At 36.7% G+C, this 15,523-nt stretch overlaps 1 protein-coding gene across 1 annotated transcript; it reads right to left on the bottom strand.

Annotated features, from left to right (window-relative positions):
* Positions 1-794: 794 nt before the first annotated feature.
* rab31 (RAB31, member RAS oncogene family) lies at positions 795-13,552 on the bottom strand. The gene is made up of 7 exons (XM_053486613.1): positions 13,347-13,552; positions 10,893-10,972; positions 9,812-9,893; positions 7,923-7,994; positions 6,888-6,994; positions 6,330-6,439; positions 795-4,485 (listed from the first exon to the last, which is right to left on the bottom strand). Exons 1-7 carry the CDS (start codon positions 13,380-13,382, stop codon positions 4,388-4,390), a joined length of 585 nt encoding a protein of 194 aa, XP_053342588.1. The 5' UTR covers positions 13,383-13,552; the 3' UTR covers positions 795-4,387.
* Positions 13,553-15,523: the final 1,971 nt, after the last annotated feature.

The raw sequence follows: 15,523 nt of genomic DNA, 5'->3' as shown, positions 1-15,523 counted from the left end.
CTCAGAGCCTTCTTTATAATGTTTAATGTTCTTTATAAAACTAAATCCAAAAATGCCAGATAAAGTTACAGTAATGTGCATATTTATTAACAAATTGTTTATTACAAAATGTTACTCCAATCAGCATTCAGTTGTAAATAACTTATGTCAATAATAAAAGCAATGTTGCTTAATGCTAGTATATGCAGTTTTGGTAATTAAAGCATCAGTATACAAAAAGCAAAGACATCAAGGCCTTGGTCATTCTGTCCTAACACAAGAGATAAGACTGAATTAATTTATATTTATATAAAACCAATAACGCACAGCATTGAGATTTATGTGTTAAAAGGATTGGGTTTTACTTAGGGTTTGCTCTGTATAATTTCTTTAAATAAATCCTGGTACAGCCCATCCTGAACGCTTTATCTACTCCAGATTTCAATTTCACACTCATTGTGGTTAACAAAATTAAGAGACCTGTGACATGGCTGAGGAAAATGAAGCTGGTTTAACTGAACAGATTTTAATTTAAACTGAGACTCTTTGTACCTGAAAATATTTTAACATACGTCATTAAAAAATCTGGCCAAAAAAAAAAAAAAAAAGTTAAATTGGTACAACAACAAACAAAAACGTGCTGTGGACAGTACGCATTTTGTTTAAACATGAAAGCTTGCACTGCCCCCTGGTGTCTATTTGTTAATCACAATTTTCACCTTGCCAAAGTGCAAGCCTTAGATTAGGGGAAAAAATGTAATCACGTACAAATGTTTACACCCTATTAGAACAAAATTAAGCCAGAAATATATATATAAGCCATATCTATAAACAATGGCTTGTTTAGATGTTGGCAAAACTCTATTATTACTTAAACCTTTTTATTATTACTACCTAAATTATTTTACGATTGTTTTCTTGTTTGCAAAATACACAACCAAACAAAAGTTTTCCTCTAATTCCATGGTTTTTATTTCTTTCTTATATTTTTATTTCTTTCTACATTGTACAAACAATGCCGAAAGCAGCCAAAATATGCAATAATCTCCTCTGATCAGTTCATATTGAACTGTGTCTGCTACTAATGCTTTGTAATGCCTTAGGTGCTGTTATGTGGAGTATCAAAAAGTTTAGAGATTAGCTGTTTAAAAGCTCTGTTTTTCTTTTGGCCAAAAATCCTCCCTGAGACCCCTCACCACCTGGCAGTAGAATTCGCTATTAATGGTCCGGTCCGTTGGGACAAATTCTCAGTAAAAAAATGCCGCAAATGTCAAAAAAGACAATGAACATGCACTTGGTGGAGCTGTGGACCTGCCTCACCTTTTTTGCTCATGGAGATGATGGGCTCTTCCACTATGAAGAGTCTTGCTTTAACTCAGGGTGGCACCCAAACACCAAAGTTTCATCCCCGTTAATGATCTTTAACAAGAAGGACGAGTCATCTAAATGTTCAAATTGCATGTGAGGACTGCCTGCACTGTTCCGTATGACACACCGACAGTGGCAGCAATGTTATGGCTTGTTCTCCGACGATCATCACGCACAAGTTGCCAAATGGTTTGACATTTTCAAGGGTTTAGCTCATTGAAGGTCTTTGTTCTTTCGTTCCTGCAGCGCACGTGCCACTCCTCAATTGACTCATTGCAGAATCACTGTAAACTTGCAGAATCACGTCAAACGTCTCTGGCAGATTTGCCCATTTTCACATAGAATTTCTCTTTCAAATGTTGTTCTTTCTGTCCATGATCAAATGTGATAACACACTGGGTCAGAATAGTGCCAGATGTACACAGGGCAATGTATTTTTGCCACAATGAAGGTTGGTGCTCCTTGTGACTGTGTGAGCAGCCCTGTGCTGCCATTTGTTGGTGTATTACAAAACTAGTCTTAAAACTTTTTATTTCCCCACCTTGTAATTTGTGATTTTTAAGCTGGTAAGTCTAAATGAACTTCCCCTCTGCAGCAGAGGTAAGTCTTGCTTTCCTAGGATGGACTTCATGAGATCCAGTTTCATCATGGAGCTTTATGGGTTTAGCAAATGCACTTGACATTACTGTAAATGTAAGAACAGCTAACCCTCTTAACTGTCTTTAATTCATTTCCTAAATGCCATATTTTAAAGTTTTCAAATCTCTAGTCTAGAATGTAGAATAAACTTTCGACTGGTATTGTACATACCTTTTTATTATTTCTTAACTTACAGTATTTGTGGTCATTCAACTTTGGTAAGGGCTTTTATCCTGGTCAGTTTCACAGGGGAACTGGAGTCCATCTCAGTCTATCCTATGGCGTGGAGATACAACTTGGGCACTATTCCTAGTCTATCAGCAATAACACTAGTGACAATATATATATATATATATATACTTTATTACTAGCTTTATTAGTAGCATTACTGGGGTGTGTTTTGCAAGTGTCGAGGAAACCACAGAAACTGGACATTAGGGAGACTCTACACAGACAGTTGTGCAGTGAAAACTGCCTAAATTTTTTTAAAGATCCATTTTAATGTACACTTACACTTTTGCTATGCATCTGTCTCTAACGCTACATAATATTTTACAACATGTAAAACTTAAGAACCGGCATCAATCTAGAAATGGACAATGTAGTTTAATGTTTCAGATTCAAGAATACTTGATAAATATATCAATGCCTGACTGCTAACACTTACATATCAAAGAATTTACCAACTACATTTATGAATATTTTAGGCACTTGAGGAAGGCATGGACATTCAAAGAATGATGCTAACTCGTATAAGTGTTAGCGTCTTCATCTCTCACAGTACCACAGGTTTAAGACACTTTATGGATTAGTATTTTAAATAACTGGGCATCCCGTACAAATTATTAGCAACATTTGTAAAAATCCATACCTTTGGTACAAAATTGCACAATATGATTTTAGCTATTGGCTTTTCAGAAGAAGAACACACTCACTTCTTAGAAATACCCAACTCCTGTATGCATTCTACTGACAATTAGGCCACTTATTCAAACTTCTGATGACATTGGAGCAGCCACGGACAATAATGAATGATGGAATATTATAAAACAAGAATAATTATCATTCAGTTTGGAATGTCTGTGTTTAAAATTTCATTAGTGTACCAGGTGAAAAAAGAGAGGAACACTAAAACTGCAAATCTCATTTTTAACATGTGTAGCTCTTATAAAATGCATGAAGTCTAATATATTCTAAATAAAACTAAGAGTGAGCACAATCTGGGTCATATTTAACTTATTCATTTGGTTTCAATTTACATTTTACCTCTTTCACATGAACACTTTAAATCCTGGTGTTTTTTTTTTCTCTTGAAATATGATTCATCTAGGCAGGAGAGAACACAGCAATCATACTCAGGTGCAGATCAAAAACAACTGGTCTGATGCGTCAGGTCTGAGCGGTGTCGTCTCAGTCCGCTTCCAAACTAATTCTATCGCACTTTGATTACAGTGAGCAAGCAAATCAACTGAAATGTAAGAGGTAAACTAAACAACATTTATGGTTCGGTGGCCTTCTTTTGTAGACGCAAGCTGCTTAACAGAGCTGTGAGGTATAAACCAAACCAAAAGAAAGAGTTGCAACCCTTAAGATATGCCATGTATTCTGGATATTTCAACTCAAAAAAGTAAAGCTCGATGCAATAAAAATAATTGTTTGATTATTTGTGAAATTACAAAATCGTTTATTGAGCCACGGATATAAACTTTTTGTGTTTGGGTGATTTGTATGATTTCTATACGCACTTAGACTTTTTTGTCCCATTATGTCTGAGAAAGAGTATTATATTTTCATGGTTCTACTTTGCTTAATTTTGTGTGATAGGAAGTCAATCTAATGTAACTTAAATAGCAATTAGATGAATAGATACGCTTTCATGTAGACTCGGTCAACAGACAGTAAACATTCCGTTTAAGGAGTTGGCAAAGTACCAGATTATAAAAGGCTAATGTAAAAAAAAACTGAGCATACTTTTCCTTGTAAATAATAACACCTGGATATGGCAAGCTGATACTGGACCAGCATTAAAGATGGTTAGTGCTTTAAAACATCACAATCAGACTTCATGGTTGTAAGATGTTTGTTCGCGTTACAGCCCTGGAGTCTTATACTGTACTATACCATTGCTTAAGATCCATGGCTCTGATCCTCATGAAGTTAATCTTATAGAGTTAGCCAGCTAACTCTGCTCCACATTCAACACCGCAAATACTGTTCGATCAGCTTTGTGTCTTTTTGTAAACTTGTTAAAACTGTTGTATGTTTAAAACTGCTGAATCTAAACTCCTTTTACTTTAGCACTAATGTCAGGCTAACTTTCGGTTACAGGTTACGATAGTTATGAAGCTAAATTAAATATCCAGCTATAAGAAAGAGAGAGCAAGCCAAATTTCTCACTCCTCTAACAGCAGCGTCTAGATGATGTAAGCGGCTGGCGTGTGATCTTGAATGACTCGTTGCTGTCCACGTCTGTATTTTCCAGTGGGGGGATTTGCCGACCTGCAGAGCAAGCATGTGGGTACTGATCACACTGCATTCCAACATATCCAATACTTTGCATGCTAGTGTAATACTATAGAATAATAATGGTTGGGGTGCACCTACTCAAGTTACTAATTTAGAATTCTAAAAACCTTAATACTAGCACATGCTATAAAAAAACATTAATACTATGAAAAAGCACATATGGATACAACACATATACAGTGACCAAGAAAATAGTACTCCTGACAAAGGTTTGCACAAGCTTTGACATCTTCCCAACTTGACATCTTCCTTTAAAAGCAGCAAAATGTTCTAAATACTCTAAAACTACTTGGCCTCAGTGGTAAAGTGCTGTAGCCTCCCGCAGCCGGGGGCCTGGAGAGAGCTGGGATGGGAGTCATTTAGTGCTCTCACATCAATCACGGCTCTACAGCCAATTATTGCTCTTGCAAGCAGAAGGAGCAGATAGTGCCTCTTCAACCGTGCATGAGCAGACAGTTTAAAAATGTGATCAGATGTGATCAACTGGCGTCGAAAGAAACACGTGATAGTCTTTGGCTCTCCCTGCCTTTACGTGGGAGACCCCTAGCGATAGGTGGGAATTGGATCTGACTAAATTAGGGAGAAAAATCCCCCCCAAAATTTTAATTTACTTGTTTGAGCATGTGATTTAAAAAAAATCTAATTAAAATAGAATTTGGTTGAAAGATTAAGTAATCCATGTGCATTAAAATTTACATTTTTTACCCATAAAGACGTTATACACTACCTGGCCAAAATAAACACTGTAGCTGAAAAATATAACGAAGACTGAAATTACTGTAATTGGGTTTAGAACTTTCTAAACATTACTAACACCAGATGGTGAATCATTAACTTTGTGAAAGGAATGTAGCTGGGAAATAAAGCACAAATTATCATGATTGGTGATTCACTTAAACGCCCGATAAAGCTCCATCGTACAAAATCAACACTAGAAATTGCACCCATATTTAAATATGGTTGCTAGGGAGCAAAAATGTTGGACTTTGGTGCAATGGAAAAAGTGTTTGGTGGTCTGAAGTTTTCAGGTTGACCCTATTCCAGAGCGATGGGTAAAGGTAAAAAGAGAAGCACATAAAGTGATGCACTCATCATGCACAGTGGCCACTGTACAAGCCTCTGGAAACAGTATTATGATCTGGGGTTGCTTCAGTTGATCAGGTCTAGTTTCAGCAAGATTATGTGGCAATAAAATGAAGTCAGCTGACGACCTGAATGTACTGTACTAAATGACAGAGTTCTCACATCTATTTCTTTTTCCTTCCCTGATGGCACAGACATATTCCAGGACTTAAATTTTGAAAGAGTGATTCTGGGAGATAAGGAATCATTTTCACACACAAACTAGCCACCGCATTGTGTGCTGTGATCAAAGCTAAAGGCGAACAAAACCTTAAAGTGTGTGAGAAATATGTAGGCCGGGCAATGCAAGATATAGATAATCTACTGTGTCCAAAACGGTCATGTATATAGTCTATACATGGTACGTGAAATGAATTCATGACAGTAATGTGCCTTATGCTTAAATTCAATATTTAAATATTTAAATAGCTATACAGTTTAATGAGAAAAAATATATAGGACTACATCTAATCACTGTTCCACTGTGAATAAAGAATGGTTTAAAAAAAAAAACTCAATATCTCAGCTATATCATAGCAGCATGCACTCTGCTGTCAGTTACCAACCTTAACGGTCCATTACACAAACACTCAGGTAAGCATTTACATGATAAAGTATCAGCTCACTGTGGTATTAGGCTTAACTCATGGCACAATGACTTTTGGCTTATTAAGACAGATTTAAACAATACTTACTAATACTTTGAAAGAGTTCCTCAACATTGACAGCATTTCTAGCACTGGTTTCGATGAATATGGCTGCGATTGACTCTGCAAAGTCCTTGGCGTCTTTTGTGGGTACTTCTCTGTCAAAATGCAATGTAATCAGGTCAACATCTCCAGAGATATCAAACTGTGCTTGATTTCACAGGGAATATAAAACTAAAAAACAAACACTTTCTATACAAGAAAAGTATAAATAAAGCAGTATAATTTAATAAATAATGTTGTTACTATTTGATTATGTTACATTACAGTAGACTAATTAGTTAGCCAAATAAATGGTTCACATCCAGTATGTGTTGTTTCTGCATTGTTAGACATTGATATTTACCATAGACTATACAGTTCCCCATCTGTAAGAGTTACAGACACTTTGAAGATTTTTATTTTTTTTTGCAATTCCACTAGAGTGTCTTAGAACTGACTGATACCACACAGTATAAATTCTAGGCAAAGATCAAAGACCTATGCAAAACTAAACTCATTTTGAATTGCAGATGGAGAGCCAGGAAAACTACTAGAAATGCTCACCGTATATCACCCAGGTCATTCTTATTTCCTGCAATTGCCACCACGATGTCCTCTGGGCCATGCTCCTTTAGCTCCTTCACCCACTTCTTTAAAGTCTGGAAAGAGTCCTGAAGAAAGAATAGACTCTGAACTCTCCAAAGCTACAGGAATGTATGTGCCTATGTGGGCTGTGTTCTCTATAGAACAGGATATCCTAAACATATATGATTGCAGCAATTATAGCAATCAAAGCTACTACAACAAATAAACCAATTGTAATGACAGGGAAGTTTAACGTTTTTCCTATGGCTCTACAGTTGGCCTTGAGAACTTTAGGATGCGCCTTCACCCTTACCGTGATTGCCACTTATGTGAAATAATTAATGACATGGGCACAATTTGCATAAGGACAGCATACAGTATAAACAACTAGAATTTTGCAAATCTCATTATCTACACTGATAACACCATAAAAAATGTAGAGAAATTGTACAATTCTCTTTGCGTGAGGGACAAGGCCAAAGACCTTTGTTGGATGCCCGCGGTCTTCGGGCCCTCAGATAGCAATCACTCATCAGCATGATTGTGACATTGACATTACTAAATAGGCCCAGGAATACTTTAAGAAACCACTGTCAGTAAACACAATCCACCATGTCAACTAAAGCTCTATTATGCAAAAAGGAAGCCATACTGTATGTGAACATGGTCCAGAAACGCTCTTGTGTCCTGTGGGCCAAGGCTCATTTAAAATAAACTGTCTCAAAGTGTAAAAGTGTTCTATGGTCAGACAAGTCCAAATATGACATTTTTGTTAGAGACTTATGTCTTAGTTTAAACATTTATGTTCTCTGTGTTCTTTCTGAATAAAATATTGGCTCATGTAATTTAAAAGTATTTTAGTTTTCATTTTATTCAAATTTAAAAAAGGTCCAAACTTTTCCAGAATTCAGGTTCTTGTCCATCACTTTTTTTCCCCCTCACTGTAGGGGTAAACAAACTATGAGTTGCCCATCTGTACAAATGTTTAAAGAAAAAAGGTGCAGAGGAATTTACCAGTTTGGTGATGTCATACACAATGACTGCAGCAGCAGACCCTCTGTAATACATCGGGGCCAGAGAGTGAAACTATAAGAAAGAAAAGCTTTCAGTGAGTTCTTAGTTAAAATAATAAAAATAATGGCATATATGGATATTTTTACTGTTCTTTATGCAGTTCAGTTCAGTCATCTGACAGTTATCCAGTCTGTGTCTGTGACAAAACAGGGAACGAGTCGCCAAAAGGAAGTGCATATTCCATTAAAAAAAAGGCCACACCTGGTTTATAGTCATCCTTTTGGAAATCAGAGCAGACAACATACCTGCTCAGCTTCTTCCCATACACACAGTTTTTATCTAGCATGCCATAGATTTGCACTCCCTCAACCCACTTTCACAGTATTTCACCGTATATTGCCTTGTGTCATGTCTTGTTGCTGCAACACGACACTTCACTTTGCTGCTCCAACCCGCCACTTCACATTATGCATATGCAAATGCACTTCATCTTGTCTTGTGTTATCTTTGTATCGTAATGTCTTTTGTATAGTATTTAAGAATAGTTTTTAATAATGTATGGTGTAAATGTGGGGGAATGCCGTTTTGTTTCACTCTGTACTGAACTGTATATGGTTGAAATGACAATAAAGGCCTACCTGACTTGACTTCTATTCAAATCAGTCAGACAAATAGTGACCATGCGTCACTAGCATTTGTGTAGGTGTATAACCACTATACCATTTCTGGAAAGATACTGCTGATGTCTGCTCATGTATAAACAGGAAGTGATGCAATAATGGGGGAAAAATTCAGTTTGGAAAAAAAAAAGTACAGCAGTTATACCCTGTTTTTCCAGACAGAGAGCATCCTGCGATCATCTACATTCATGCAAGCATTGGAAGCATACATTTATTATGTTTTACTTACAATTTGTCAATTAACTGTATGTCTCATGTCAAATTTTATTTCTAGCAAATAATGATAGAAACAATTATAAAACACTCAAATCTGATAACTGAATATTGTGTTTCCTAGAAACAAATTAAAACCAAAGAGCACAGCTGCACATTCCCCAAAAGTAGGTAGGACAAAAACATAACTAGGACATGTTTGATTCTATTTGACAGATGTAGGAATTGGGGTCGTCTTCCTTTCACGAAGCTTCAATATCGTCTAGTCCATCAATGATTACTTTGCATAAAGGTTTACAATTAAAAATAGAACATAGTCATTTTTTTCCTGGTGGCTTTGGGCTAACAGTTACAACATGTCACAGTAAAAGGAGTGAATATAAAATGTAGTATATTATGAGAGAAAGCGTGGGTAAACATCAGTTTGTTGCCTAGCTTTATGGTTACTGTAGGACAGGCAATAACAAAACACCAGTTTATATTACAAATCATCCCTGGACCGTTACATAATACTCCTTGGAATTCGATTAGTCATGTGCGAGGGCTACGTTCCTGAGATTCACAGCTGGACACAAAAAGAAGAAAAATGTTTTTCTTTCTTTTTTTTTTTTTTAACTAAGTAGACAAAATCTTCCTACATAGAGAGATTTCTAACCCCAACGTGTTCTCATTTAAGTGAGCATAAACATTAAGGATATCTGATTATTATGATATCTTCCAGATTCCTCTACAACCTCCTTTATATCTAAATGTCCAATTAGACACATTTGTTACAAACACTAAGAAAGGCTGCATCACGTAATAGCTTGTGTGTGGTGCATATATAAAAGTTTCATTTCCAACACAACATACTCTCCTCCTTTTTTTTTTTTTTAAACAGCAGAATGTTTTGAACAGCACCAGCCTTAACACACATAACAGATAATATTTACATGCCTGTTTGTAACACAATTTTAACTGCTAGGTGTACAAAGAATATAAAGACGAGAAACTTACCCTCTCCTGCCCCGCCGTGTCCCAGATCAGGAACTTGTGAAGCTCATTGCCGCAGGGTACCGTCTTGGTTAAAAATGACGCGCTGACACATTAAACAAAATTAATGAGCAGTTATGGAACAATGTGACACAAATAATACAACGGGAATAAGGATAAGAAGAAGCTTGTTGTGACTGATGTTATTTTGAGATGAGAGGGAAATACATATACTCCTATGCACTCTATTTTTTAAGACTACAGTTTATCAACAGGCATAGACACAACTGGATGTGGTGGTTATGGTTTTAGTCGTATAGGGCATGCGCATTAATGTATGCTTTATGTAGCCCAAGGCTCCTGATACAGCTTCAAGTTTTTGCCTCATCTTTGTTTGTACCTTAAGACATGATTTGAGTTTGGCTAGAGTTTTCATGCAGTATGTTGCTTGGTCTTGTCTAGCATCTGTTCAAGCCGATTAACATGTGCAATAAAATTTCTCCCACTAACAGAATGTTTGGTGCACATGTGGAGGGCAGCAGGTGCCAGGATTTGGCAGAGCGCTGCATGCCACTAAGATACATACGAACCAATCCAGAAGCTTTCTAACAGGCTACTGAAACTGCTGAATGACAAAAGTCATAGCATGGACAGGATAGCCATTTATACAGCATTTTGGTCATTATTTTGAAAACCAGAGAGGAACGTGCATATGGAGACCTGCTACTGATGATAATGATGATGATTTAATTGCATGACACAGTACCACATTAAGAAATGATAATCATGAGATGTTGGAGTGTACTACAAACATAAGCTGATGTGTTACATTTACATGCAATACCCTTATTTATTTGTTTTCATAGTGTGTTTAAGAGCAGTACATTTTAAAATGCTTATCTAAACAACTTTCAGACATAAAAAGTTCCTTACTCAGCTTCACTCGGCTGAGTCATGAAAATATCCCAGACTGCATGCATTCCAGCACCAAAGGAGAGAAACCAAGGCTGGTTTTCCCACTCATAAATCAAGATTCTGAGCACATCTGACTGCTTAGCGAAGAATTATAATATGAGAATAAAAATTTCCCAAAGCATGTACTTACCCAATAGTCGGGCTTATGTTGTGATCAAAGTGATCCTGGACGAATCTGCAAACAATACTTGATTTCCCAACTCCTGTATCCTGCGTTTGCAAAAGAGGAAATGGAAAACAGGATTGTTTTTTTTGTTGCTTAGATTTTTTTCTCCAGGTCCATTCATTTCTCAGGCTCATCTTTTTTTTTCGAAGCGTAGCCACACCACAAATATGTGACTACGTCCTAAAAAGCATTCTGACGTACTGAGTGGCATGCAAAAATAGCACATTATTTTGGGGAAAGCACTCCAAATCTAGGTAGTGTGCTACTTGGGACTTGGTAATCAGTTTGTAATGTAGCCTCTATGCTCTCTGGCTCAAGCTGGCAAGATGATGATAATGATGATGTAATGGCTGTTATATGATTTTACTGTGAACATTATTGAAATGTGATTTGTACTAAAATAGGCTGCATCTTCGACTAAGTTCTTAGACTTATTATTTGGCAAAACATAACAGTAAGAAAGTGATCCTGAATTGACCCAAATACATGAAGAGAACCAAACACACAGTGCTTTGGGTTGGCTTTATCTGTAGATGTGAGTGAGATGACAGCTTGAGCAGTAAAGAAATGTGAACGTAGATATGGAAAACTATGATAATTTCATTACTGAAATGTGAAAGAACACATTTTAAAAAGATGACTGTGAGATATGTGAAATTGCCAGTGCAATACATAGATTATACACAAAAGATTATGTCAAAATATAAGTATATTGACAACAGGCCAAGTATATTTGCCCACCCTTTTTAAAAACCTGTCCGAGAGAATGACACCATCCGCAATCTAGTAGCAGATTAAAAAGGTACAAAAGCGGTGCACTGAAAAGCAGTAAATGTAGCAGATGCCAGCTGCTGTAAATAAAATAAGAAGAGTGCAGGAATGGTCGCACATGCTCTGCAGAAAAATACAGTTTCTCATGGAGAACCAAAGTTATCATTACTTTTAAAACACGTAAATTTGACTGCTGTGGTATGCTATATGAGAATGACGTCAAAAATTTTGAACTCAAAATGCGCACATTAAGAAACAACCAGAAACAGACATAAAACATATCTGTGCTGTTTCTTTGCTGATGTGACCCCCTATTTTTTACCTCATGTAAGTATGGGTAAAATTTAAGTTCTGTTCATTATATTGTCTAGGTTGTGCTGAAAAAAAATGCCACTCTATATTCCACAATCCTGACCTCATATGTATATTTATTAAGCCATAGTAATGCAAAAAATGCAAACGATTATCTAAGGGGTATGTGCTCTGACATTTTTGTACACCATGAGTGTTCTTAATATTTTTCTTTGTCTTACTCTTTAAAATGAGTAGATGGAGGAAGAGTTAGTAGGTTGGACCACTGAAATGTAAAATCAATAGAAATATCAAATAAATCAAACATATTGTGTTAACGAGCATATGTATTTATTGTTTGTTGTATACGGTACCGCAGGTATATTTCATAACTGTGGGAAACACTGCAACTGGATATCTCCTTATGTGTAACCAAACCAAACCAAGGGTATAAACTGATCTTCTAATTCAGAACCGGTGTAAACAAAGGACAGGTTTTAAACACCCGACTAACATGAACAAACGGATGATTTCTGGTGTGTGAACTATAGCTCTCAGAGTTTCGAGAAATCAAAGTCATAAAGCACACCTTGTTTCCAAATAATGTATTTGTTGTGGCTTAGTGGTAAGCACTATCGCCTTACACCTCCAGGTTCTGGGTTGGATTCCCGCTTGGGAATCCCGGGGTCTGTTTGCGTCCGGTTTGCATGTGGGTTGCCTCCCACTGTCCAAAAACATGCAGATTAGACTAATTAGTGTTCGCGAATTGTGTGAATGAGCGTACGTGTGTGTGCTCTGTGATGGATTGACACCTTGTCTCATGCCCTAAGTCTCCTGTGATATGCTCCAGGCCCCCTGCAACGCCTTACGCAGGATAAAGCAGTATAGACGATAAGTAATACATCCCTTAAAAAAATAAACTGTTAATCTACTATATTAGTATCAGTTCTGTTTGCTCATCACCACTTGTACCACACTTTGATATGCAGATGACCCTGACGATTCTATGAATATGCATAGGAAGCTCTGACATCATCCAACACCTTCTTAACGGCTTTTAAGACTAGCAAGTTTCCCCTGAATGAAAACAGCTGGCGTTACTAAACTGGCGTTAGCTAGCATGTTAGCATCTCATATTTTTTAAGGAGCAAAATTAAACCAAAAATAAAAATAAAAATACAAAAAATAGCATAAAATAATGAAACGACAGCATCTTTTTGAGTTTTCCTGTGTGGTTGAGACACTTTAACACTACTTATGAGTTATAAGTTATAAGACAGGAACAGCGCGGGAGGGTTTAAAGTCTCCTGGCTGAAGAATGTTGAGGAAGTTTAGTTTGTTTTTTTCTCCACTTACCCCTAGAAGACACACTTTCAGCTCCCTAATGGCCATTTCAAAAACCCTCTATAACATCCGAGGCATTATTTTTCGTCTTTCTCTCTCTCTCCCTCCTTTTTTCTGCTTCTGTTTTTTAAATCACACTCTTTCTCCCTCTGTAACACACCCGCTCCGAGTGCAGGGCCTCCGCGCGCTGACCGTCTCTCCTGCCCGCAGCTAACGGAAACTCGGCGAAGCGCCGTCAGTCGGGTCACGTGATCTCCTGCATGCGCATTACGTAACCCTAAAACACATGAGATGCAACAGTCGTGTCTTTACGTAGTTCTGATTGTTTCCTTAATTCATGTACATTTGTAAAACTAAATATAAAAAAGACAATAAAAAAATATACCAACCAACCTGTTTAATAAAAACCATGTTATTATTATTATTATTATTGTTGTTGTTGTTGTTGTTGTTGTAAAGTAATTGATATATATTATCAATATATACATCTTATATATTGCTTATTCTATCCAGGGATGAGCAGCCTATCCTTGGAAACTTGGGACACAAGACGAGATACACCCTGGATAGGGGGTCAGTCCATCGCACACTCACACTACAGGAAATTTAGAAAAACCAATTAGCCTTATCTGCTCTGTGATAGGTTTTTCATCTGCCATGCAGAAGGCCCTAGTTTAATTCCCACCAATGCCCAAACCCCAGCTACTGAAAGCAGTGCTGGTGCCAAGCCCGGATAAAATGGAAGGGTTGCGTTAAGTAGGGAATCCGGCATAAAACCTGTGCAGATCAGAAACTCCATGTAATAACCCGGTCCTCAGTACTTTTAGGTCATCAGCTGACTTCATTTTATTGCCATATGAATTTGCTGTGTCTAGACCCAATGGAAGCAACTCCAGATCATAACATTGCCTCCAGAGGCATCGCTTCATGTGTGTCCCTTCCCATCCTAACACGCCCATTGCACTGTAATAGGATAAACCTAAAATATGAAACCACATAACCTTTTTCTTTGCTCCAAAGTTCAATCTTTATGCTCCCATTGTGTGTGTATGGAAATGTTTTACATTCACTGTTAAACATAGCCATGGTTTTAACTGTAGATTTTTTTATTATGCAACTTCAACTTTTTAAGTAATCTCAATTCATAATTTTGTGAATCAATCCAGATGTTATTTGAGAGTAAATTTTAGGCATGGGTATAACAATATTATTGCATTAACCTTTTAGTAATTGGAGCCCTTTTAATAAAGTCCATCCATTTTCACAGGTTCAAAAGTAATTTGTGGCCTGATGTGTTTTAAAATATTAATTAATTTCCCAACTCGAGTTTACGTATTTCACTTGTTAAATTTGCATTTTATCTTTAGATGTAAACCAGTAGGAACACTCAAGATCTAAAGCCCACCATATCGTCTGTCAGACATGGTAGATTCGGTTTTATGGCAGAGACATGCATAACTGACAGTTGAACTGGGTCACGTGTTTATTAATGATGTGACTGCTAAACTGAACTAGCAGGATGAATTCCGAAGTGCATTCTACTTTTTGCTGAGAGTCAGTTTTCAAGTCTCACCACTGCCAACTTGCCAGTATTGAACCCTTGAGTTAAGCCTTTAACCCTGTCTGCTCCAGGGGCGCTGTATACTGGCTGACCCTGTGCTCTGAACCTAGATTTCTTAATGGGATATTTAAAAAAAAAAAAAAAAAAAACTTGTCCTGTAAGGTACGTGTGCCAAATTATTCAATCCTTATCTTTCTTTTTTTTTTCACTTACTGAAGTAAACACCAAAGGTAAAGACATGGAGGCGGACACTGACTGCAAAGAATTTACAACCAAGTATCCAAAATAATTATTAGACATATTTATAAATAAGCTAATTTGTCCAATTACTTTTGAGCAAGTAAAAATGGAAGAACTTTATAAAATAAAAAATGCAGTGTAATGATTGTATGTGTATTGCCAATCCAAAAGTTTTATGCCCGTTTCATCTAAATTTAAAATAAAGTGATGGGTTACATACTGTAGCCTTTGTAGGTAAAATAAATATATATATATGAATGAACTGAGAATTTTTTTATTTTATTTTGGAGTTAAATCTGAATATCTCTAATTAGACATTTACTGCACAATAAATATTATCCACTGTAAAACAATTTAATGCTAGCAAATCTATGCAATCTACTGTATA

Source organism: Clarias gariepinus, chromosome 25 (genome assembly GCF_024256425.1).
Source record: "Clarias gariepinus isolate MV-2021 ecotype Netherlands chromosome 25, CGAR_prim_01v2, whole genome shotgun sequence".
In the NCBI taxonomy this organism is placed as follows: domain Eukaryota; kingdom Metazoa; phylum Chordata; class Actinopteri; order Siluriformes; family Clariidae; genus Clarias; species Clarias gariepinus.
Note: the sequence above shows the minus strand (reverse complement) of the source record. Positions and strands in the feature narration are given on the sequence as shown.